This window comes from Macrobrachium nipponense, chromosome 25, assembly GCF_015104395.2.
Source record: "Macrobrachium nipponense isolate FS-2020 chromosome 25, ASM1510439v2, whole genome shotgun sequence".
Taxonomy (NCBI): Eukaryota; Metazoa; Arthropoda; class Malacostraca; order Decapoda; family Palaemonidae; genus Macrobrachium; species Macrobrachium nipponense.
The window spans coordinates 803,160-829,918 of NC_087214.1; the positions used below are offsets into that span (position 1 = coordinate 803,160).

Consider the following 26,759-nt stretch of genomic DNA (forward strand, 5'->3'; position numbering starts at 1 on the left):
CGGCTGGTAGGCCTATAAGTATTTTTCTGCGAATTTTTAAAAAAACTTTTTTGAGTCAACGTATGGTACGTCCATTCGGCATACGGGAGACATTTTGACTCGACGTTTAATACGTCCATTCGGCGTTTAAGGGTTAATGTTGCAACATAATAAATAAAGTATTAGCCATAAAGGAAAAAATTTGGTGGCAACTTGCTCCAAAATGACAGGGAACATACTTCACTAAGCCAATTTTGTTTTTTATTAGCAAGAGATTGACCTCGCTTACAGTTCTTTGCAGCGTCCCTTTGGCCCCTAGCTGCAATCCCTATAATTCCTCTTACTGTACGTCTTTTCATATTCTCTTTCTGCCATCTTTCTTTCCACAACCCTCCACTAACAATTGATTCATATTGCAAGTGCGAGATTTTCCTCCTGTTAACCCTTTCAGACCTTTTACTGCCAATTACTATTTCAGCGCTGAATGACCTCATAGGTCCTAGTGTTTGGCATTTGGCCTAAATTGTATATTCTATTCTACATGAGCTGTTTCCCACTTGGGGGAATGTGGTTAGACATTTTGTGACCAAACCTAGGATTAAGTCGTTATCTGGAACTGTTCTTTGGTGTGTCAGAAAGTGAAAACACTCACATATATTTTTATTAGAAGGTTCATGAACATCTTGCCTCCTTTTATCTGACATTTAGAGAAATGACGCCTTTCTTTTAGCTGACATTCAGAAGAATGAACCCATCTTGAACTGAGGCAGATTGAGGATTTGAAATCTTAACGAAACGAAACCTAAAACCCTTGGGTTTAATAAAATGGAGTTTGCAGTGTGATTAAATACATCCAATGACTAAACTTAACTTGCAAGCGATATGTAAGTGGTGGCGGGACCTGGATAAGAAGCCCTCATCAAGTAACAAGTATCTTTTGTCGGCAGCTTCGGCAGGAGGCCTGTGGTGCTCTTCTGCGTGACCTGTTGTATTTCCTCTGGCTTCCTGTGCTCCCTGGCGCCCAGCATATTAGTCTATATCATTTGCAGAGTGATCATAAGCATCATGGATGTCGGGGTGTATCTTGGATCCTTCATTTTAAGTGAGTTTACTTGCATGTCAGTCAGTACCTTCAGAATTGTTGTTTTCTGTTAATATAGGCCTAATGTTTTGCATCTGATATAAATTCTATTTCATCCTAATCCAGAACTCACTTGAACTCTTGGTAATGAAGAATTCATTGCAGAATTGTAGTTTTCTTCATTTTGATGCCTGTATAGATGATGCCAAGTTCTATACACCACAACCTCCGACATTCACTTTCCAGTAGAGCAAACTCTCATAAGACTTCCAGAACTCAAAACGAAGCCATTCACAGACCAGTGAACACATTGAGACTCGATCCCCATTTCGTTGCAGTGATGGAGATCAGCCCGTTGCATCGGCGGTCGCAGTTGGGGGCTCTCTTCTGCGTCCCGTGGGCCCTGGGCTACATGGTCACTCCTGGCATCGCCTACTGCGTCAGGACCTGGAAACTCCTGCAGGCGGCGCTGACGCTGCCGAGCCTTTGGACTTTGATTTACTTCAAGCAAGTGAAGATCATGCTGATCATGATCGTGTTGTTGGAGGTCTTATGACTTCGGACGAGTTGCTTGTTCGTTACTCTTAAGATGAATGAATGATTTCCCAAGAGCTCCAGACTGCGGAGTTTCGGTCTCCGACTCTTCAGTTCATTTCAGTGGAATCTTAGTCTTAGTTGTTTTAATTACATCTGAGTCTTAGTTATTTTTACTGAACATGAGTCTATTATTATTTCAATTGCACCTGAGTCTTAGTTATTTTAATTGCACCCGAACCTTAATTGTTTTAAATGCACCTTAGTCTGTTATTTTAATTCCTTGGTTACTTCAGTTGCATCTGACTCGTAGTTACTTTAATTGCACCCAAGCCTTAGCTATTGTAATTACATCTGAATCTTAGTAGTTTTATCAAGCATTAAACTGGTGTTCGGGTGAAGGCAAACTTTAACAGCCCTGAAGAATACACTACAGACTTAACAGAATAGAATGCTTTTGTCCCTTGAAGCTCAAAGAAATGATGTGAATATTGCTTTGTCTTGTAGATGATACTGTGGATTTTGCTTTATCTTCTAGCTAATGTTATGGGTATTGCTTTTCATTGTAGGTACCTCCCTGAGTCTCCCCGTTGGCTTATTCTGCACGGGCGCATTGAAGGCGCCTACTCAGTTTTGAAATGGGGCTCTGAAGTCAACGGGAACACAATCAGGCCCAAAGATGAAATGTTTCAGTATATGGAAAAGATACACAAGGACGTCATGGTAATGTCTGTGAGGATACTCTCACTTTATTCTTTACTCCATGTTCTTACATATTGCACAGAGCCTTTATTCATTTATTTGGGTTTGTTGTACAGCCCTCCACAGGGATGATCCCCTCTCCAGTGGGCTCTTATGCATTTTTTAATTAAGTTGCTTTATAATTGTCTTTTAGTGTTTTCTCATCAGCATCGTAGCTCCTCCAGAATTGGAGTCTTGAGTTTGTTTTTAAAATTTGCTTTCTTCTTGTATGATCTTCACTTCAAATATTTTGTTGTATAGTCTTGGAGATAAGCCTTTTATTAAGATCTCTATATCGTAACACTTATTTGGTACCTCTAAGATAATGTTTTTTTTTAATTTGTTTTGTTGCTTTGGAGAAATCTGTGTTTTAATCAATGGGTGAAATAAGTGATGAGGTAAATGAAAAATTGCAAAGGAGAAAAGATAGACTATTGTAGAGTATTGGAGGCAGTTCTGAATTGAGTAGACTCGAAAGGTGTTTCAAGGGACGTTTTTATAAGATTCATTCAAGACCAGATTTGCGACTTTTGACATTGAACATGAAAATTGAGAACTTCCAGTGGATCCATTTGTAACACTCGTTATCTATTAATTTCTTAATATCACAATTTGTCGAAAATTGTATTTGTTCCGACACGGAATACAAACCTTTCGGTCCTTTTACAATAGGAAAGTAACTAGCGGCAGCTGGATGGTCGGTCATAAGCTTTCGAACAAGGGAGTTCGGTAGTTAACTGCTTGTCCGACAGTGCGCGCGCCGCGTGACTGGGAGGTGAAGAACCACTTTTGCTTTCGGCCCGCTGGTGGATAGACGTGTTTATCTTCGCTCTCTGCCCGCTTTTTCGTCGTTTGCTTTTCGTATAGTTGTGTTTCTTTTTCTGTTTACATTGTGTGACTGAAAATTGTAAGTACAATTATTCACTATTCTTTATTATTCAATTACATTGAAGTGATTTGTTTTAGATCATGAGTTCTCTACACCCTCCTCTACTGACGACTGCAGGGACTGTAGGGCGTAAGTGCGGAAAATTCAAAAGTTTCCCAGAATTGATCCTCATATTTTGTGTGCTCGGTGCTGAGGGCGAGAGCGCGCTCGCCCCGAGCCGTGTATTTTGGGTGAAAATGTGTAAGTGAAAATTGTAAGTAAGTACTCTTTTTCATTTATATTTTTGCCCTGTGCGCTCGGTGCCGAGGGCGCGAATGCGCTCGGCACGAGCCCTTTATTTTGTGTGAAAGTGGAATCGCAAGTGCAGTATTCTTTTTCATTTTCATATATTATTTTTGATTGCATCAATATTAATTTTGGATCAATGTTTCCGCTCTTACCCGGGAATTGATCCTTCCCCTTTTATTTTGTGTGAAAGTGAAATCGCAAGTGCAGTATTCTTTTTCATTTTCATATATTATTTTGATTGCATCATATTCATTGGATCAAGGTTTCCTCTCTTACCCGGGAATTGATCCTTCCCCTTTTAATTTGTGTGAAAGTGAAATCGCAAGTGCAGTATTCTTTTTCATTTTCATATATTATTTTGATTGCATCAATTCATCATGGATCAAGGTTTCCGCTCATAACCGGGAATGGATCCTTTCCCCTTGCGCTCTGAGCCGAGGGCGCGAATGCGCTCGACCCAAGCCCTTTATTTTGTGTGAAAGTGAAATCGTAATGCAAGATTCTTTTTCATTTTTATATCTTATTATTATTGATTGCATCAATATTCATTGTGGATCAAGATTCTGGTATGATCCTTATGCCCTTGCGCTTGGTGCCGAGGGCACGATTGCTCTCGGCCGTGCCGTATATTAGTTTTGGGTGCAGTGGGTGCTGTGCGGGGGTGGGGGAAGCGAGGGCCTGCCAAGTCGTCGGAAGCTCTCCCGCGACTCCCTTGGTAACTGATTCTTCGTCTTCTTCCTGCCCCCCCACGGATGGCCCTTCCCCTTCGGGGGGGAGGGGTATCCGGGTCCTTCTCCTCGCCCGATCTGTCGGGCGTGGAGGAGGGCGCTCGGTGCCCCGACGAATTGTATTCGGGGTCTTCCATTCGTACCGGGTGGGGCTCGCCCCCCCCCCCCCCCCCCCCCCACCCCCCCCCCCCCCCCCTGGTGCGAGGGGACCCCCCCCATAATCACTCTACTGTTTCTTCTGCAGATGCTGCTGCCACGAGGGGTGACCTTGGTCAGGTGTGGGCGTCCTTCGGTCTGCAGGGCGTGCTTAGTGTCCAGGGGCTGCTGCTTTATCTACCTGGGTCTGCTGCGGTCACCCATGGAGCGGTAACCACGACAACGACCTTGTTGACTCCAGGGTACGCTGCCCCTCCTCACCTGGTGTACTCGCCTCACGTGGTATCAGTCTCGCCTACAGCCGCTGTGCAGGGTCCGTTCACCGTACCGAGGGGGGGGCGTGCTGCCGCCCCTCGGGGTTGCCGCGCTGCCTCGACCAGACTTCCACTGCCCTAGAACTCGCCCCTGGACTTGCTGCCAGTACCAGGATGTCGCTGGCTGCTGCTCCACCTCCTGTGTTACCGGTGCTGCCTGCCGTACCTGCCGATGCTGTGCTGGCTGTCCCTGCTGTTCCCGAGATGCCCATGCCTGCTGACGTTGTCCCTGTTCGTGGTGGTGCTGCCCCAGACTTTGGTCTGTCCGTACAGGTGCGTCCGGGCCCTGTGTCTTCGGCTACAGCAGCCCCGGCTCCACCCTGGATGGCAGATCTTACGTCTGTCCTGAGGAAGCTGACAAAGAAGAGGAGGAAGGTGTCATCGTCATCTTCATCTTCTTCGTTGTCGTAGGCTACCGCCTCTTCCCCTTCGACTTCCAAGGCTTCACAGCCGAGGAAGAAGGTTGCCTCCTCCCCTCCTAAGAAGTCTCCCTCGGGAGCTTCTTGGAACCCGTCTCACCTCGGTGGGACGGGGGGGGTTCTTCCGCTGGTCCTCCTGCTACTTCGGGAGCGGGGCCCGTCTCTTCTTCCGCAAGGAAGAAGACTACGGGGACCAGAGGGGTACCGGCTAACACCAGTACTTCCTCGCCTGGTGTCAGGGGCTCTGCCACTACACCAGGTTCCGTCTCGGCCTCTCGTCCGCGAGAGATACCGAGTGTACCGTCACCTACCAGTGACCGTGCAGCCAAGAATCAGGCGCCAGAGCTTGCTCGGAGCCAGTTTCACGGCACGGAGCGGAAGGCTGGTGAGAGCCGCTCAGGCGCCTCCCACCAGGCCAGCTCTCGCTCTCGTAGCGATCAGCTGGCTACCCGGGTTGACGTGACGGTCTCTGACCGGCCACGGGCCGAGGCTGGGAAGAGGTCCCCCCGATCACCGGCGCCAGCGGTGTGACGTGTCGTGAAAGCAAGCATCGGTCTCACCGTGACAGGGGTCTCTGCAGGTCGTCTGACCGTCGCTCCCACAAGGAGCGAACGGGTACGGCAACCAGCAGCAGTTCCCCTGACACACGAGATCGGGGCCGCTGTTCTAGGTCCAGCCGTTCTCCCCAGGGAAACGACACGACTAGGCCTGCAGCTCGATCCCCACCACGGGTTGGCAATCGCCTGCAGCCCTCCAAGCCCACTGGTTCAGCCAGCGAGCGAAGGGGAGCGTCAGGTCTTCCTCTCCCATGCTTTCAACTTCCTCGGTTTACACCAAGAAGAGCGAGGCACAGCGGAGTGATCATGAGGGGCGCGCCCCGCATGATCCCGTCACGACGCCGTATGTACCAGGCACGATCTTCGGACCGACCAGGACGTACGCGCAAGTGGCAGGAGGAGACCTCCTGAAGGGGGAGGTTCTCGGGATATGCTCTTGTTCGAGGGGCTTGACGGTCCTACTCCGCAAGATGCTGTGACTTCCGAGATCCAGAGGAACTTTGCCAAGGTTATGGCGCTGATTCCTCAGCACAACCACCTCTGGGAAGGATCACCGCTCCCACCAGCAGAGCCCACATCTCGGCTCGAGTCGTTTTGGGGCCCGAAGAGGGAACCCAAACCGACGGTGGGTCTGCCGCGATCGGAGCTTGCCGACTGTGTTGAACCAGGTAGAGTCTCTCGTCTCCGGACAAGAAGGCTCTCTCAGATCTGGCTGGTCGAACAAGCTACTTCCACCTCCTCTACTGTGACAGTGGCATTTCTATGTGTCTTCGGACACCGTATTTGAATACCCCTTCGGTCCTCCTGAGAGGTTTTGACCTCGACGAGGACTGGAATGAGTCGGGAGGACGGTATCGGCTCTCTCCTGTCAGGTGTCGATCAGCCCCACCCAGACGACGTTCACAGTGGCGACAGACCCTTACCTACAGTGCGAGTTCGTAACCCTCCTCGGGAAAACGTTTTCTCCTGACGATTCGTTTTCCCAGACTCTGAGAGGCCATCGCCGCAAGGCGATGGCTGCCCCTACGAATTCGGTGGGGGTTTCGCAGACTGCTTAGAATTCTGCGGAATTTCTAGCACTCTCAGTGTTCGGGTTTTTTATGATCTCCAAACACTTAGGCGAGACCATGGTCCAAAGTGAGCGAGACGAGAATCCCCGATAATTGTTACCACGATAATCGGGAACTTCACCTAATGCTCGAATTCCTGGAATTTCTAACATTTGGAAGAAGACTGCTGCTGAAAGAAGAGTATCTCACAGTAAGCGACCAACCTGGAATAGAGAACGGACGGGAACATCCAGTTTGGCTTGAACTGTCTTCTTCGGTATTCTGTTCACCATTGAAGCTTTCCTTTGGGGAGGACTTCTCCTTCACTCTCTTGACTAGAGAACGAAGGCGGTCAATCTCCAATCCTTAGTCTCATTCCTCGAGGGGAAAAGAATTTAGGATGGAGGTCGTTGTACAGAAACCTACAAATATACTACGTATATTACCCTCGCGACATGATTCTGTTAAGCAGTTGAATTGTCCGGGTTGTAGGCGCTGCCAGCAACCTCCCAGGAGTTACCAGTTTCGATTTTAGATACTTGGTATTGTCACGACAACACCAAATCAGCTTTTGTATTTACCGAAATCCGTTTCGTTTAAATATAATTGCTCGAGCGTATTTTTTTTTTTATAGCTCGATGGTTCTAGCCGAACGCATTCCTTCGTGGAATGGATTACCTGGCAACTCAGGATGACGAGTCAGCGAGAGCTACTGTGTATTGAACTGCCTGATAGCAGCTCAGTAGCAGCTGGCTCTCCGAGATGCACGGTCGTTTATGTCTCTCCCCTCCTTTGATTGACTACCAAACCGTATCTCTGCCCAACAAACACGGACTTAGGTCTCTGATTAACGGGGATTCTCGCATACATGAAGGACCATCTACTGCTGTGACGCTCGATTTCATCGCCTTCGACATTGCGAGAATTTCCAACAGATATCTCTTGGACTCTTTCATCTTTCTGTTTACCGCACGGTAACAGAAGTCTGTAATAGTCTCCCGCTGCATCGCACTGCGATAATGCAAATGATTTTTGCATACATCTGAGTTTGTCTTCAAAATATCTCATATTCGTAGGTGTGCAATTGTTCATTCTTCACCCCGAATTAACAGATGTATCAGAAGACATCGCCTACTCCCCGACCTGACAGCTCTACTTCCAAATGTTCAGCCCATGAGAAGCAGTTCTTCAGGCAGTACTTCCTGTGTTTTCATTACTGAAAAGCGCTCTGGTTTCATTGCAACTACGACTCCTCACCGGACAGCAATGAAATAGCGGTTAGCGTTTTCAGTCATTTGTTAGCACAGGTTCAGAATCTTGAGAATCCTTCTCTTGATTCGGCTATGAAGACGTAGGTTGCATTCTCTGTCCACCTTCGTCTTCAACGGCACAGTGTTGTTTCTCCTTAGCTGAGATTCAACTATACTATGAGATGTCTTGCCATCAGGGACCTCGGTCTCTAGAAGGCAATTGACTTTCGCCTGTTGGGCACATGCCTTAAGAGAATCACCACCTCGCCGGCTGGCATCGGTGACAAACAAATACGATTTGTTTGGTCTCTCGGCATAACCCTTTAAAGGCGAAGGTCACGTGACTTGCTCGGATGCTTGGACAACTTGCCTCCTACCGAATGCAGTCAGTCGGCAGCTGTCAGAGCGCCCGAGTCAGTTACGAACTTCGCTGTGGACTTAGTTCGGTTGTCCCAGTACCCATACCATCGACACCCACCATGGAGTGTCGGTGTCCTATCCACTACCGAGAAGAAGAACTTCACTGCATGGGGATAGGAGAATGCGAGACACTTCGCTGCAGACGGATAGACCAGTATGGGTACTGGACATCACCGGACATCACCGAAGTCGAGAAGAGGGATAGGTCATGCGACTATTCCCTTCTTTTCCTCTGAGGTAACTGCATGACTTTTCCAGCAAAGTCAAGCATCCAAGGGATGGGGATCCGTGACGCTCGATTTCGTACCAAACTTCATAGCGAAGACTCAGAATCCTTCGGTCCCTGACGATCGGTTAGAGTCCTTCACAATCCCCTCCCTAATGGACTTCACCGCCTTCGATGCAAAGGAGATGCTGCTTTGTCCTGTGAGGGCGTGACGGCGCTATCTGAAGAAACTCGACACCCCAAGCTGAGTGTTGAAGCCTCTTCATCAGCACCAGGATGACCTAGAAGAAGTACATTCCCTCGCGTTCCACAAGAACTTCTCCGTGGTGCAGGTACTGAAGGCAGGGGTCTGGTACAACCAGACCACATGCACCTCCTTCTACCTTTGGGATATTGCCCACAGGTCCTTGGATCGTTTTCCTTGGGACCCGTGGTGGCTGCTTAACACGTTGTGTAGCTAACCCAGACCCTCGCAGGCTGAACAGCATCGAGTCCTGGTGTGACTGTAAGAATGGATGAGTGAATGAGTGTGTGACTGGCTCCTCTTCCCATCTTTTTCTCCCCCTCTACCTGTGGGTAGAGGGATACGGTCGTCACCTTGCTGGATAAGGACGAAATGCAGGTGAGCTACTCGACAGAGCCCCATCCTATCCCTTTCACTAGGGATGGGAGCGAATATCCACACTTCCCCCAACAAGGGGGGGGTGTGTGGATGCCAACAAGAGACAAACCCATAACTTTATGTTGCCTCTTGCAAACAGGAACAAGTTCTTGCTTGCTGGTACGAAGAGATACGCTTGCCTCTCTCTTAGTACTTGGTCCAGAGGTCTGACCATTGATCCTGCGGTGCACACCCCGATCAATCGGACAGAGGCTTGGATCCCTCCCTCGCTCTTACAACCAGGGAGGCTTCCAAGGTTGGGCGAACACCATTCTGTTCACAAAAGACTCGGATTCCTACCACCAAGAAGTGAGTCTTCCTATTGTAAAAGGACTGAAAGGTTTGTATTCCGTGTCGGAACAAATAGCAGTTTGTCCAAAATTGCATTTTTCCTAACTATACAAACCTGAGGTTCTTTTACACATAGCCCCACCTCATGCCACCCCTCACTCTGCAGTTTTTGCTTGGGCCTAAAGCAAAAGTGATTCTTCACCTCCCAGTCGCGCGGCGAACACACTGTCAGACAAGCAGTTAACTACCGAACTCCCTTGTTCGAAAGCTTACGACCATCCAGCTGCCGCTAGTTACCTTCCTATTGTAAAAGGACCTCAGGTTTGTATAGTTAGGAAAAATGCAATTTTGGACAAATTGCAATTTTTCCTAACTATACAAACCTGAGGTCCTTTAACAATAGGAATGTAACTTAGCGGCAGCTGGAACCGCTCGTAAGCTTCGAACATGGGGGTTCGGTAGTTAACTGCTTGTCCGACAGTCGGCGGTCCGCGCGACTGAGAGGTGAAGAATCACTTTGCTTTAGGCCCAGGAAAAACAGAGTGAGGGGTGGCATGAGATGGGACTATGTGTAAAGGGCCTCAGGTTTGTATAGTTAGGAAAAATACTATTTTCGACAAATTGTGATTTGTTCCGATACGTAATACAAACCATCGGTCCTTTAACAATAGGAAGACTCACTTATTGGTGGGTGGAATCTGAGTCTTATGAACAGACTAGTGTTCGTCCAACCTTGGTTCCCTCCCTGGTCGTAAGAGCAGAGGGAGGGATCCTAGCCTCTGCCCAGCTGATCGGGGTGTGCACCGCAGGATCAGTGGTCAGACTTCTGGACCAAATTTATAAGAGGGAGGCAAGCATACCTCTTATAAATAGCAAGCAAGAACTAGTTCCTACTTCAAGAGCCAAGGTAAAGTTATGGGTTTGTCTCTTGTTGGGCTCCACTCCCCCCCCCCCCCCCCCCCTTGTTAAGGGAGTGGTGGATAACCGCTCCAATCCCTACTGAAAGGGATAGGCTGGAGCTCGGTCGCGTAGTTTACCTGCATCTGCCTCCTGTCCAGCGTAGTGACGACCGCGGCCCTCTGCCCACAGGTAGAGGGGGAGAAAAGAGGAGGAAGAGAAGCCAGTCACACATTCTTTCACTCGTCCATTCATGCAGTCACACAAGGATGCGATGCTGTTCTGTCTGCTCGGGTGCTGGGTAAGCTACACAACTTGTTGAGCAGCCACCACGGGTCCCAAGGAAAAGGTGTCCAAGGACCTGTGGGCAATATCCCAAAGGTAGAAGGAGGTAAAAGTCTGGTTGGCCCAAACCCCTGCCTTCAGAACCTGTGCCATGGAGAAGTTCTTGTGGAACGCAAAGGTTGGACCAATACCTCTGACTTCGTGGGCTCTTGGACGAAGGGTACGGGTGCAACCAGAAAGAAAGAGTGTTCTTGGATACCTCTTTCTTTCTTTCTTGGTAACCCTGGTGCTAACGAAGAGGCGTCAACACTCAGGCCTGAGGTGCCGAGTTCTCTTCAGATAGCGCCGGGACGAAATTGAGCGTCACAGATCCACATCCCCTCGAATGTTTAACATTAAAGGAAAGACCATGAAGTTCCCCTACTCTCTGCCGATGCCAGGGCCAGCAGGAAGAGGGTCTTGAGGGCTAGACCCCTGTCTGACGACTCTCGGAGTGGCTTGAAGGGACTTCAAGTCAAACTCCTAAGGACGAGAGCCACATCCCACCCCGGGGGCCTGAGTTCCCTGGGTGGGCAAGACCTCTTGAAGCTCTTCATAAGGAGGGAGATCTCGAAGGAAGAGGAGATATCCACTCCCCGCAATTTAAGGACTAGGGACAAGGCGGCTCTGTAGCCTTTAACTGTGGAGACGGAGAGGAGCTTCTCTCGGCGAAGGAAAACAAGGAAATCCATTACCTGCTGAAGAGTGTCTCTGAGAGGAGAGAGACCCCGTCCACGATACCAACCACAGAAGACGGACCACTTTCCCTAGTATACAGCTGCAGAGGACTGTCTGAGGTACCCAGCCATCTCTGTTGCTGCTTGGCGAGAAAAGCCTCTTGCTCGCAAGAGATGGTGGATAACAGCCAGCTGTGAAGACACAGGGACTGAACTGACCGGTGGTACCGTTCCACATGTGGCTGGCACAGGAGGGTGTGCCAAGGGGGAATCTCCCTCAGTGCTTCGGCGAGCAGAGCCAGCAGGTCCGGATACCAAACAGCCTGAGGCCATTTGGGCGCCACCAGAATCATCTGAAGATTCGCAATGACCAGCACCCTGCTGATCACCTTGCGAATCAGACAGAACGGGGGAAAGGTGTATATGAAGAGGTTGTCCCACGGATGTTGAAGAGCGTACTCTGCAGCTGCCCATGGGTCCGGCACAACCGAGTAGAAAACCTCGAGTTTTCTGTTGTGCTGGGTGGCGAACAGATGCACGACTGGACGCCCCACAGGTTGAAGAGCCTTTCCGCCATGTCTGGGTGAAGGGACCACTCGCTTGTTTCCTATCACCTGATCGCAACAGCTGAGCTTGTCCGCTACTACATTCCTCTTGCCTGCAATGTAGCAGGCTGATAGCTCTACCGAGTGTGCCACAGCCCACTCGTGCACCTGCAACGTCAACTGATGCAATGGGAGGGACACTAGGCCTCCCTGTTTGTTGACGTACGCCACTACTGTGGTGTTGTTGCTCATCAATACCACTGAGTGTCCCATCAGACGGTCCTGGAACTCTTGGCACGTAGAATCGCCTCTGTCGTAGTAGAGGTGGGGGAAGGGGCTTGGACGACCTGCCAGACCGAAGCGAACCCTCCTGTCCAGAGATGAGAGCGTCCACCTGGCTTAGCACACTGTCGGCCCAGGCTGATCGCGGCAGACCCACTGTCGTCCTGGGTTCTTTCTTAGGTCCCCAGAACAACTCCAGCCTAGATGTAGGCTCGGAAGGTGGGAGCGGCGATCCTTCCCCGAGGTCATTGTGCTGACGGATCAGCGCAATAACCTCAGCAAACGACCTCTGGATCTCAGGAGTGACTGCGTCTTGCGGAGATGGACCGTCAAGCCCATCCAGTGAGAACGCTTTCCGAGACCCTCCTCCTTCCACAGGAGAAACCACAACAGACCCCTCATGGTCTCCTCCTGCTACTTGTGTGTACGATCTGGTCGGTCCTAGGACCGTGCCAGGTTCGTAGGCCCTCGTGGCAGGAGGGCGAGGAGCACACGAGGAGCGATTGCTCCTGATCACCTCGCTCTTCCCGGTGCAACCCAAGGAAGTTGAAGGGATAGGAGAGGAAGACCTGACACTCCCCCCCTCACCCACCGCCAGAACAGGCGTGCTGGGGGGGCTACAGATGCTCGCCAACTTGTGGTTGGCGATCAAGCTGCAGGCCTGGTCGCGCGGCTAAACCACGTACAGCGGCGACGGTCCCGAGCATCAGAAGAGCTGCTGCTGGTCCCCCTATCCACCCGGTCCCGGTGGGAGCGGCGGTCAGGGGACCGGCAGAGTCTGCTGTCGCTGTGGGAGCGAGTCCTGTCCTCACGGCGTCACGCCGCTTGAACCAGCCGAGGCTGATCCAGGCGTCCGGGGGGACCTCTTCCTCGCCTCAACCCGCGGCAGGTCTGGGACCGTTGCGTCAACCCTGGGTACCGGCGGCTCGCCACGAGAGCGATTGCTGGCCTGGCGGGAGGCACCTGGGCGACTCCCACCAATCTTCCGCTCTGTGCCTGGATCCTGGCGCTGAGTGAACTCGGCTGCCTGGGTCTTGGCTGCACGGTCACCCGCGGGCGACCGTACACTTGGTACCTCTCGTGAACGAGAGGCCGAGACAGTACCTGGCGTCAAGGCAGAACCTCTGGCGCCAGGCGAGGAGGTACCGATGTTAGCCGGTAACCCTCCAGTCCCCGTCTTCTTCTTTGCAGAAGGAGAGACGGGCCCGTTCCCGAAGGAACAGGAGGACCAGCAGAAGCCCCAACCATCCCACCGGAGTGGTATGGACCCTTAGAGGTCTCAGAGCGAGACTTCTTAGGGGGGGAGGAGGCTACCTTCTTCTTCCTCGGCTGTGGGGCCTTGGAAGTCGAAGGGGAGGAGGCGGCAGCAGACGACGACACCTTCCTCTTCTTCTTCGTCAACTTCCTCAGGACCACCGTCAGATCCTCCATCCAGGGTGGAGCTGGGGTAGTTGCTGAAATAACAGGGCCCGGCTGCCCCCGTCTGGAAGGACCTGGGCAGGAACTGGTACGGGAGCAGCAAGCACAGGAACAGGAGGCGGAGCAGGAACCAGCGGCATCCTAGGAACCAGCGGCATCCTAGGAACTGGCGGCAGATCCAACTGGGAGCTCTTGGGACACCGGAAGTCAGGGGCTGGAGCAAGAGCAGCAAAACCAGGCGGCGGCGTTACGACCATCCTCTGCACACCCGGCAGCGGCGCCTGCACTGCAGCTGTTGGGGTCACCCTAGATACGTGCTGCGTATACACAAGGTGAGGAGGCACAGCATACCCTGGTGTGGACACTATAGTCGTGGTCATAGTCACAGGGCCATGGGTTACCAGCCTGGTCCCCCTCGCGAGATGACACAGCAGCCCCTGAACGCTCGGTGTCCTAGAGCCCCAGCGAGTACCAGACCCGGCTGATATCGTCCCCCACGGCAAGCAAACCTGAGGAAGAAAGTCTCGGGTTAATGAGGGGGGGGGGGGGGGGACAGTTCCCACCCCGAGCAAATGGAAGACCCTGAATACAATTGCACGTCGGGGTACCTCGCCCCCTCCTCTACACTCGACTGATCAAGGGAAGAGAAGGAGCGAGATACACCCCCCCAAGGGGAAGGAGCCATACGCGGGAGCTGTGACGGAGGGAGGAAAGAAGAAGACTTGTCCGTGACCAGGGGAGTAACTGGAGAACCCTCCGATGACTCCCTGCCCGGCTTACGCGGTTTCTTCCTCCCTTCGTAACGCTCCCACTGCTCCTCCGATCAAATAATACAAACATTACACAGCTCGGTGCGAGAGCACTCACGCCCTCGACACAGAGCACAAAACTCATGAGGATCAACCTTGAGAAGGGATCAAAAGGCCCCACACTTACGGCCCTCAACACCAGGGCACAATCTGCGGCTGATGGGGGGGGGGGGGGGGGGATTCCAATCCATGAGAATATGACAAAAATAACTAAGTACTCACGTTATTTCCACACAAGCACACTAGTATAAGAGAAAGTAATAATATCTTCACAATTGAAGGAGTATTCCAAAGCATACAACAGAAGCGGGCAGAGCACGAACAACACGTCTATCACCCAGCGTGGCCGAAAGCAAAGTGGTTCTTCACCTCTCAGTTGCGCGGACTGCCGACTGTCGGACAAGCAGTTAACAACCGAACCCCATTGTTCAAAGCTTACAACCGGTTCCAGCTGCCACTAAGTTACATTCCTATTGTTAAAGGACCGATGATTTGTATTACGTATCAGAACAATTATTTTTTCAATAATTGACCTCTTCCTTCTGTATCCCCCATTACCTTCTGTTGATTCTTAAATTTTATATTCCATGCCATTCCAGTCCTGTTTTCATGTCAAATATTGTCTTCTGAAGTTCTGTCCTCAAGCCTGATCGTTCAGCACTATAGTAGATTCACATCAACCATGCATCTGATGTCTAGGCCCGTCCACATAGGCAGGGATACTTCAGAAAGATGTATCCCTCAGAAGAAGTGGAACATACATCCTGCCTATGTGAACTCTCGAGAGACTGAGAGTTTCCAGCCCTGTGATTGGATTATCAACAGCCAATTAGGAGCATCATAGGGGACTGGCCTAGACATCAGATGCACGGTTGATGTGAATCTACTTTAGCTGACTTGACGTGTAACTTGGGGGTCAGTGTAGATTGCGCTGTTTAGTTATGATTCTTTGCATAATTGTCTTTCTTTAAAACCCTGAGAAATTTATTGACAAACCCTTAAAATACCAGTATACTAGATTATGGGTTTAGGATTACCTTGGCAACCCAAGTCTGAGTACTGTGGTGAGATAAGAGAGATGTCACCAGAGAAGTTTGTATAGTTGAATTTTGAGGGGCCTCATGCCAGTTCCGGTGGAAGCCTTTCCTGTCTTCCAAGAGGAATAAACCACTACAGAAAACATGAAGAATGAGGAAGTATTATGCCTCGCATTATGATGCGTACCATACCAACAGAAAATTTCTGCTTGAAAGATCTTTTTTATATTTAAAAAAAATAGATTTTTGGTTAAGACAAGTATACTAAACAAAATTTAACATACATAAGTTTTAAATTTTCTAATTGGGCCTCCACAATTCCTAGCCCCGGCCCTGAGTAGCATAATGTGCATTCAAGTTATTGCAGAAACATATCAAAGGAAAAGTAATGTAATTGCGCGACTCTAGTAAATCTTCACTATTTGTAACATTTTGGCTCCCATAACTGAATTTTATTTCGTTTGAGTTTAGACAATTTGGTTCGCCAACGTAGCCAAGATTCTGCAGGGGGTTAAAATATAGATATGCTAATTTAAAATGGTCGATCAAGAAAGAAAAATTAATATGTACCAAGGAGGAGACTTGGAGACATTCTTAACCAAATAAATTAGTGGTGGTGTCTATTTCCAAGCCAGACGTAGTACGTAGCTTGGAAACAAGAACTGCCATACTCCACCAACGTCGTTCTGTATAATTGTCCTATTTCGAATGTATGTCAGTTCTTGATCCATCTCACGGAGATTTTTGCTGTGATTATTCAAATAAGGGTACTATTAATATTGTGATTTTAATATTAGTTATGACATAGGTGCACTTATTCAGGGTTTGATGGTAAATTTTAATTACTCTTTCACATTAACATATTAAAGTTTAGTCTGTGTCGCTACATATTGCTTCTGTGTTCTAAAGATTTATGAAGCAGACAGTTTGTGACTTTCTTTGCGTACTTTGAACGCCAGACACGTGATGATAAAGGGGACAAGTGCAATGGAAAAAATCTCCTTTCTCGAGCAGTTCATTCCCTGAAGGACACTGCAGTACTCTACATCATTCCAAAGACTAGGAGACATATTCTGGTGATGCTCTTCTGCTGGTTTTCCGTGTCTATGGTGTACTATGGCACTGCGCTTAATGCCACAAACCTGAGGTAAGTTGTCACATCATAACATCTTCCGTTCAGGACACACGTTTTAAGTGGTCAAGACAGACATTTCAAGATAGAAGCTATAAATTTATTGTATTATTAGATTCAACAAATGGATTTTACATCTGATTGCCAATTGAGGTTAGTCCAATCAGAGGCATTTTCCCATTAGCACTTGAGAAACTGCACGCCTTAAACTCTCACCGTGCGGTGATGCAGAGAACAAAGCAATCTTTTCTTCATCAGAATGAACAGAGGACTTGATGTACCTCATTTGATTAACCTCTATTGACAGCACGGACCCCTACTTGTTCGTCTTTCTGGGCGGACTGTTGGAACTCCCCAGCTACTTCTTGCTCTGGTGGGCCGTTGCAGTCATCGGCAGGAAGAAAACTTTTATTGGACTCTACCTTGCTGGATCGATTTTCATTTTGCTCATAACAACCTTACTGGTTGTAGGCACGAACGGTGAGTCAGTACCTGTGACTTTCAGTACCAATTCGCTTTTGCCTGGCTGGATCTGGACTGAAGTGTGCCATGGCTTGTTCAGTTCCATCACTTTTCTGTAGCAAAGTTCATAATGATACCCGATTTCCTGGCATTCTTTGCCCTTGCAATACTTCTAGCTGGTTCTTTGCACTTACAATACCTGCGGCTGGTTCTTTGTACTTACGATACCTGTGCCCTTATGGAGCCAAGTTTTGGTTAATGGCGCCAATAAACGGTTAGTGGCATCTCTGATAGGTTTGTTATGGCATCATAACTCTTATCAGCACCTTATGGTGCCAATAACCAAAACTTGGCTCATTATGGTGCCATACATTGCAGATTTTATGGTGCTGGACAAGCACTATACGTAGAACCGGATCGCTATTGACCGAGTCCGCCATTAACTGGGGACTGCCTGTATATACTATATACACAAGTGTATAGTCAGAGTTAATGAGTACATAATCAGATTTTTGTTGCATAGCTTCCAAAACCTTGCTTACTTGAAAACTTGAACTCCATTTTATCCTGTTAAATACAATGCCATGTTTTTCCAATTTTTTTTTATGTGTAATATAATGAACTTGATATATCAAATGCTATGTAATTTAGTTATTTCTTAAACATTTACATCATTTTCATCAAGACAGGTACACTAGTATTTGAACTGAAAGAATTTAGGTAAAAATATAAAAAATAGTGATTCTAGTGTCAAGTCCTGTTTATTTTCCTCTTTTGTTTTAAGTTTTAGTTTATCGTTGTGATCAGATCTTGAAGGCCTGACAGAAGTTGATAACTTTACATTTATGTTATCATTAGGGATTACTGTGTTGAATGCTGTACTCATGCTAATAAACAAGATATTGGAACATTTAAAACCACCAAACCCCTCACTCAGATACACAGGATATTTTAATTATTCATATCCTCGTATCCAATTTGATTTCAAGAATGAATGATCTGTGTCTCCCAATTCCTACAGGAGTAACATGGCCCACAGTAGCCTTGGCACATGCTGGGAAATTCATGATCACCTCTGCCTTTCATTTGGCTTTTGTGTACACGGCAGAGCTGTTTCCCACCAAGTATCGTCCCCTTGCTGTGTCGCAGTCAAGTGCCTGCGCCAGGATTGGCAGTTTTTTCTCGCCCTACATTAATGACATGCTGGTAAGTTTCAGTATTTGTATGTGACATTATAAATGATCATTTTGGGGTCAGCTGAAACCTCTGAATTGTTTTGGAGGAAAATGTTATGAATATGGATGCTGCATTATTTAGTCTGATGTAGCACAATCACAGAGAGGCTCACAGTGGCATCTTCCAGTTTTGTACATCTGGTGGTTCATGCTTGTTGGTTCAGAATTGCAAAATTAATTCTGCTTGATTTTTCTCATTTTTACTTGTTTAACTTGAAGAAAATGGTGCGCTTCAAAGGTTTTATAAATTATTCTGGTTGAAAACTGTTATGCTTCTTACATACTCATCCTTATTACCATCAGGTGTACATACTGCCAACTGTCTAAATAGGTAGGCCATTTTATCCAGTATGTAATAAGCAGGGTACTTACTGGATGAAGGAATACAGTAGTACCTCGAGATACGAAAGGCTCAACTTACGAAAAATCCAAGTTACGAAAGCCAATGCGAAAAATTTTACTGCTCTACATACGAAAAGTTTTCAAGATACGAAAGGTTGTTGCTGTAAAGTCCTGAGATTCGCCCGGACCACAGAGAACAATTTGAAAACTCCCGCGCCGCCAACTGAGTAAACTCGCCACCATCCTCCCGCTCTCCCATTGGTTCCTGATGCTAGTCACCCCATAAGGTCCTGCTCTCCTATTGGTCAGCATCTACCCCTTGTGCTTTAAGTATTCTATTGGTAAAAGGTTGCTGTAAATGGAAAAACTTATTCATGCAATACATTTAATAAAAAAAAACATTAGGTAAAGATAGAATAAAGAATAGAAATGAATGGTTATTATACTGTTTGGTAGTTTCAGTAGTTGAAGAGAGATAATGTAATGAAAATTTATGGCTTACTGTCTAAAAGTGATTGCTTGGCGATCGTTCGATACTCGTAAGTGCTGGATGTAAACAGACGTTTGGAAGCTTTTTTGTTTTTGTTTGTTTATTATAGTTAATGGTTACTTAATAATTATTTTAAATGAGTATACATGCAATACATTTAATAAAAAAAAATTGTGAATTAGATATCATAAAATATAAAATAAATCAGACTGCCAACAAATACGTATTTTTTAGAATTCTTCTTCTGTTTTATTATTACATTACGTATATGCATGTTTCATTATAGCTGTCAGTAACTCGGTATCTTCATTAGGTAAAGATAGAATAAAGAATAGAAATGAATGGTTATTACAGTGTTCCCCCCGTATTCGCGGGGGATACGTATCAGACCCCCCCGTGAATAGTTAGAATCCGCGAATGTTTGGAACCCCTATAAAAGCGCTAAAAACAGCCTATTTTGTTAGTTAAAACTTAAGAAAAACCACTAAAAATGTTCATACTTGGTTTTTTTTAATAGTTTTATCACAAAAAGTGCATTTTATGATGAAATTGATCACAAAAACCAGGAATTTGTGGATATTTCTCATAGAAAAATACCGCGAATGCGCGAATTTTCCGCGAATAATGCGGGGAAACGTTCCCGAGAGAAATCCGCGAATGTGTGAGTCCGCGAATCTGGAGAACGCGAATACTGTTTGGTGGTTTCATTAGTTGAAGAGAGATACTAATGACAATTTATGGCTTACTGTGTGCTAGGAAAAATGATTGTTTGGCGCTCGTTCGATACTCTAAGACGGGTAAGAGCTGGATGTAAACAATCGATCGGAAGGTTTGTTTTTTGTTTGTTTGTGTATTATAGTTAATGATTAATTAATAATTATTTGAAATGAGTACATACTGATTATTTATATATTTTATTGGCATATTCTAAGCTTTTAGCTCTTAGGTTTAGATGTCAGAATCATAGACTAGGCTACAGTAGCAACCGCTAACATAGGCTAGGCTTATTGCTAAGGGACATATGCTAAAGTCCTAATATATGCAGTAAAAATGGGGTTGAACATTACATGCAGTTGAATATTACTCAAGTATGCACAGTATTTTGCCTTTTTGGAGTCATATTTCTTCCGTCGTAACCCTAGAACATGTGTTTTAGGCCTGGAAATATAATTTACTGGGGTGTTTTTGGAGGGCTTGGAACGGATTAGCCATTTTACATGTAAAAGTGTTCCAAGTTACGAAAAACTCATAATACGAAGGCCGTCTCGGAACGGATTAATTTCGTATCTCGAGGTACCACTGTATAGGTAAAACCGGCCAAGGTTTGCCCGGTTAATGATCACCCCTCGCTCATTTTAGTCTGTGTGAGAGGGGCTTTACCTCTTGCACAAGGTTAGTGGTGTTTATAATTGGCCTTGTCACACTGTTCGTCAGCACTAGTAGAAGAGGATCTTTCCTAGATAGTAACCTCCGGCAAAGTTCGGGATAGTTATCTAAGACTAATATTTTTGGGGGGTCATTATCTTCACAACATTTACAATCTTTTCTTTATGTTTTCATGGTCATCTCCAATGGGTTTATACGAAACACGCCCCAAAGGTGAATACATACTGGGTTAAAACCTTTAGGAGTCACTATCTAGGAAAGATCCGTAGAAATGGTTGTGAAGTTCACCCCAGCTTTGTTCTCCCCAAGATAATGGCAAGTGTCATACGGCAGAAATTGACAATAAGAACCATTAGTTTGCCACTTTCAAAGGAGTCAAGATGTTGAAAGAAGTTGCAAGTCCAATGAGAAGGCAGCTCTCTACTGCAGTTGCCTCATAACCTGCTAAATAATTGGTTGTGTAAGGCAAAGATTTGTCCTTTTGTGAATACACAATTAAATTTATTTTGTAGAGTAGTAGGATATTCTATTTAATGTGTACGTGATCACCACCTTTGAACCAAATGGTATGGTTGTATTTACGATTTAAAAGCCGTTTGAAAATTATTAGAAAATGTTGAAACATTTTTGAAAATTATTAGAAAATGTTGAAACATTTTGAAACAATTCCCATAAAGTATCATGTGCTTCCTAGATTAATAATTCTTCTAGTTCTGACACAGGCACAGTGCAAAACTATTCTAGGCACACTATACATTAGTTAATTCTAGACTGATATCCACAAACTCATCCCGTGAGAGAGAGAGAGAGAGAGAGAGAGAGAGAGAGAGAGAGAGAGAGAGAGAGAGAGAGAGAGAGAGAGAGAGAGAGTTAGTAGTTTTCCATGATGATTTGTCGTCTGGGCAAGAGTTAAATTACTGTAGTAATGTTCGATTTGCGTGAATAGTGTGCCCAAGCTATCATCTACAGTTTGCATATTATACTTTTTGACAGCATTTTACTAAATGTAAAACCATAACCCTGTCTTGCTGCCATTCACTTAACAAAACTTCAGTATTCTAACAAAGCAATCTTTCGACTACAGGGCACAGTCGCTATCTGGGCACCTTCTGCTCTTTTTGGAGGCATATCACTGATAGCTGCTATACTGGCCACTACTCTACCTGAAACGAAGGACCAAGAACTGCCAGAAACCAGCTTCTTTAGAAAAAAGGAAGCAGAAACCAAACAAACAGAAGGAACCACTCATCTCTAAGTCAGAAGATTAGAAAAAGTGTTGGGGGGCTGGGGGTCACTAGGAAAGATAAATCAGTTTTGGGTGCTGGGGGTCACTAGGAAATAGAAAAAAAGTTGCTTTAGCTCTTCTCAAAAGTATTCTTCAGCGCAAACAATTTGGTGGAAAAGCCACCACTTTCATTTTGTTTATTCAGAAGTCTATTATAATTGAGCATTGCAAATAATCTCCATTATTACTAAAGCTTTTATTTTCTCGTATTACTAAACCGGGCTCACTCTCCGATTTCTGTATGCTGTCTACGTAAACCATCTCTCTGCAGTTCAGTGTATATTAGGAAAAAGCTAGATTATTCTTACAGCAACGTACATTGTGAGAAACGGTAAAATTCGGACGCTGTATGCTTTACCAGTCAAATATATTGAATTCAATTGAAGGAATGTTTAAGTAGCATTTAAAGAAGCAAGATATGCAATAAAGAGGAATTTAGGGAAAGTTAGGTCTAAAAATATGTTTAGAGAGGTCAAAGAAGAACACAATATAAACACACAAATTGAAGCTGCATTATAGAAATAAAATTATTCCATATGTAAACAAATACCACCAGAGAAATCACTAAAAAATAAGTACATTAAAAAAATTTGCCTCATAGCACAGCAGTAATAATATTTAGTGAATGTCGCGGGAGTTACATAACGGTTGGTTTCTTTTTAAAGAACCTGAAGAAGCATAAAAGATTTTGAGTTTGTTAATACAATTGTATTATAAAGTTGTAGAATGCATTGTATGACAGTGGTTTGTCTTCGCTATTTAATATCTACTAATAACTGGGTATGTATCACATATTTTTCAGTACTACCTTTATGTATATATATATATATATATATATATATATATATATATATATATATATATATATATATATCATATATATATATAATATAATATATATATATCAATATGACTGGTAAAAATTAAACGCATTAGTGCCCAGCATCAAATTTAAAGTTGAATGGGAAACAGACAACAAAATTCCTTTTCTTGATGTTTTTAATAATCAGAGACACGACAGAATACAAATTTACCATATACAGAAAACCAACGTTCTCACTTCATATATTCACTACTTTAGCTATCATGACAATACTATCAAGATAGGTGTAGCTAGCAACTATTCTTAAGAGCCTTACGAATATGTTCCCCAGATTTCCTGAAAAAGAATTTGAACTAATTCGCAAGCAACTTTCATCTTTAAAGTATCCTGACCATATAATTGAGAAAGCAATTCAAAAGCAAACGTATTTTCTACAGACACCCTAAAGACAAGACCAGAGACACACCCAACAATAAAATAAAAATTCCCCACCTGGAGACGATTAAGAGAGTAACTCACACCCTTGGGAAATCCAACCCTTTTGCATTTACCTACCCAAATACCTTAGCCAAATCCCTGATTAATGTCCAACAAAAAAGACATCTCCCAAAGACTCTGGGGTATATGAGATCCCATGCCAGGACTGTGACCAATCTTACATCGGATTTACAGGTAAATCACTCCCCAGAGATTAATACAACACAAACGGTCAGTTAGGTATGGACAACAGAACTCGGCTATTTTCAACCATATAAATGAACATAACCATAGAATAAACTGGAATATGTCACGTGTAAAATTTATAGCAGCAACTGCGGTACAAGAGTCAAATGATGGAATCGGCCTTAATAAAAGAGAAGCAGGTATAATGAACATCTCAAAAAGGGAATTGGATATCAGATATCGTCGACGCAGTGTTCATTCAACCAACGCTTAAGAAGATTAAAGGAAGATTATCAGCGGGGGTGACCTAAATTGGCTTACTTGTGGACGAATCTCTTGGTATAAATACCACCTTTTCTGTAAACTTTTCTCATTCATATACCTGAAGAGAGAGACAGCATCTCTGAAATATAGTTACTTCTCTATCATTTTGGTGTTTTATGGGCTCCTTATGAGATATATCAATATCTATATATATATATATCAATATTCTAATTTTAATCTATTTCCTATATATAATCAAATATATATCGATAGATCTATATCTATAATTATGATATAATATATATATACTATATATATTATATATATATATATTATATATATATATATTAATATTATAATTATTAGATATATATATATATATATAATAAAGTATATTATAATGTAATATTGTATATGTGTAATATATTCCATACTATTTTTAAACCAGCTGTGTTGCATTTCCTTGGTCTTATATGATTCAATAGGGTAATTTTATATCATATAGATAATTTTATATCACAGCTGCAAGTTTTACTGTATATCTTTACCTTGTTTTCTGTTTTGAATACTATACGTTGTGGCTTTAATTCCTGCAATATGACAAAGAGATTTCATCATTCATCTTTTACTTAGTTTAATATGTATCTTCTTTTAGAGTTTGTACAGCCACGCTCAATTGTGATGCAACAAAATTCTTTTAGTATTTTCCAAAATCTCACTCTGTGGAAAGGTTGCCAAATAGCGTTAAGCTTTTATTCTCAATTTCCAATGGCATACATGTTGATAAGTTTGCAAATTCAAAGCTAACACACTTTTCCTTATGAGTATATATGTAAATATGATCTCTTGTGAATTGGTGCGATTCGTAATCTGTGTGACAAGAATTGAGTTTTAAAAAATTGATAAGCTCAAAGCACAGTGTGGTAAATTCAGAATTGACCTAGTAAGCCCAACAGTCATAACAAAATTGTCAAAATAGTAATATTAATTATAAAAAAAAGTTTTACTTGATTTTTCAAGTTTTAGGGTATGTTCAAACTGCAAGTAGGTTGTGAAATGATATATAGGCCTAAGAAAATAGTCTTAAGTCTTCTGAAATGTAATCCCTTTACCAAAGGACTTATTTTTAGAGATTACCTGTTTTGAAAAAAAAATTATTTAAATTTTATGAAAACGATAGCTATTAATCTAATTATTTATTAGCATTTACACCAAGCCCTACAAAACATTTTTTAAAACTAAGAATTTTATTTTCTTTAAAATTGTGCTTTATTTTGGCATACAGTTGACTCCTTCACAAGGTCACAGGAAGTTCAAGAATATGTAGATATACAGGCAGTCTCCGGTTAATGATGGGGTTCAATCATCGGCTGAGCTCCTGTAACCGAAATTCACTGTTAACCGAATAAATGGCATCCGAAAGTGCCTGTGACCTGCTGAACAGCGCTGTTAACTTTGCTATTAAGAGGTTTATCAGAACTGATAAACTAATAACCAGCCCCCAAAATCTGGTTACTGTCATTAGCTAAGCGCCGTAAACCACGGACTCCCATAATTTTTGAAGTGGTTAAGAAATATAAATTGTTATTTTTATGATAATCCAAATATTTCTATAACAAATATAAACTATTGTCAAGATTTGTCTCTATTCATTGTAGACCTACGTTCCAGGTGGTTCATGTTGCTGCCACTTGAATGGTTACGTCACATGGGCCCCTCCCACCCAGTGATATCAGTTGATGCGTTGTAGCTACAGTAATAATTTTATATTTATATTTTTTTCAGAATTAAGGTGTAAAAACAATCAAATAGAACTATTTAGGCTTGATAAAGATGTGTTTTTGTTGAAGGTATCAGTGTTGGATGACCACAAGTTTTGGATATATTTAGTCAATTTTTCCAAAATTTGGATGCACATAGGTAATCATTTCTTACAGTTTTGATATGTGTGACAGATTTCACTCTTATGAAACATATTATGGCCTTATTTTAAAAAATCTTTTTGCATTGAAAAAAAAAAAAAAAAAAAAAAAAAAAAAAAAAAAAATGCAGCATGTAAGGTCTTGAGGTTGGCTGTACAACAGCAGTATGGTGTAGATAGAATTGTTTTTGTCATTTCTACTATTAATAGAGCCAGTTCAAAATTCACTTTACGGCAGAAATAATGATCCAGACCAGAACAAGCAAGGCAGTTGCTTAACAGGAGCAGTAAGGTTGTTTGCCATTGAAACCTGTCATTTCATATTGCCAGGTTTTGTTTTTTCATCCCAACACCATTAATCAAAACTATTCTTCATTTACATTCGTGGTGCAAATGTCCACGTAATCATTATTCTATTGTCAAACAGACAGTCCTGATTGGGGAGTAGTGCCGTCAGAGCACCTCATGCAGTGCACTGTAGGCATTACTTAGGGCTCTTTGAGCGTCCCTTCAGCTCCTAGCTGCAACTCCTTTCATTTGTTTTCCTGTGCCTGTGTTCATGTTCTTTCTTTCCATCCTCCTTAACAATTGTGTCAAAGCGCAGCTGCGAGGTTTTCCTCCTGTTACGCCTGTAAATTTATTGTCAATTTCCGTTTAAGCGCTGAATGACCTCGTAAGTCCAGCACAACTGATTGGTATTTGATATTAATATACTAATTTACTGATATGCAAAACTGATGCAGTTTTGCATATCTGGCATACTTTGACATACCCCCATAGGGAAATAGTGATGTCAGTGGACCTCTTACAGCACACTGTAGGCATTACTTACGTTTCTTTACAGCACACCTGCGGGCCCTAGCTGCAACCTCTTTCATTCCTATACCATACCTCCATTCATTTTCTTTTTCATACATCTTACTTTCCTCAACCTTTTCCGAACAATTTTTTCATAGAGCAACTGAGAGGTTTTCCTCCTGTTACACTTTTAAGGCCTTTTTAATCTCAATTTCCCTTTCATTGCTGAATGACTTCATAGGTTGCAGCACTTGGCCTTTAGGCCTAAACTTTATAGTCTCTTCCATTGACATTTCCCTTCACTCCAAAAAAGGATAGTGAAATGAGGTTGCAGCCCATAAATGTAAGTTAAGACCATATCTACATAAGATATGTAGTAATGTGA

The 26,759-nt window shown here is 44.3% G+C and overlaps 1 protein-coding gene across 6 annotated transcripts in view; it reads left to right on the forward strand.

The window, feature by feature from the left end:
* Positions 1-22,738, forward strand: part of LOC135199245 (organic cation transporter protein-like) — a 72,973-nt gene extending 50,235 nt beyond the window's left edge. For all 6 annotated transcript variants that reach the window (XM_064227126.1, XM_064227129.1, XM_064227127.1 and 3 more), the window contains 7 exons: positions 927-1,081; positions 1,399-1,567; positions 2,164-2,317; positions 16,533-16,720; positions 17,013-17,185; positions 18,189-18,373; positions 21,705-22,738. In XM_064227126.1, the coding sequence (XP_064083196.1) occupies positions 927-1,081; positions 1,399-1,567; positions 2,164-2,317; positions 16,533-16,720; positions 17,013-17,185; positions 18,189-18,373; positions 21,705-21,875 (1,195 nt within the window). In that variant the 3' untranslated portion in view covers positions 21,876-22,738. The remainder of the gene's footprint in view (positions 1-926; positions 1,082-1,398; positions 1,568-2,163; positions 2,318-16,532; positions 16,721-17,012; positions 17,186-18,188; positions 18,374-21,704) is intronic.
* Positions 22,739-26,759: the final 4,021 nt, after the last annotated feature.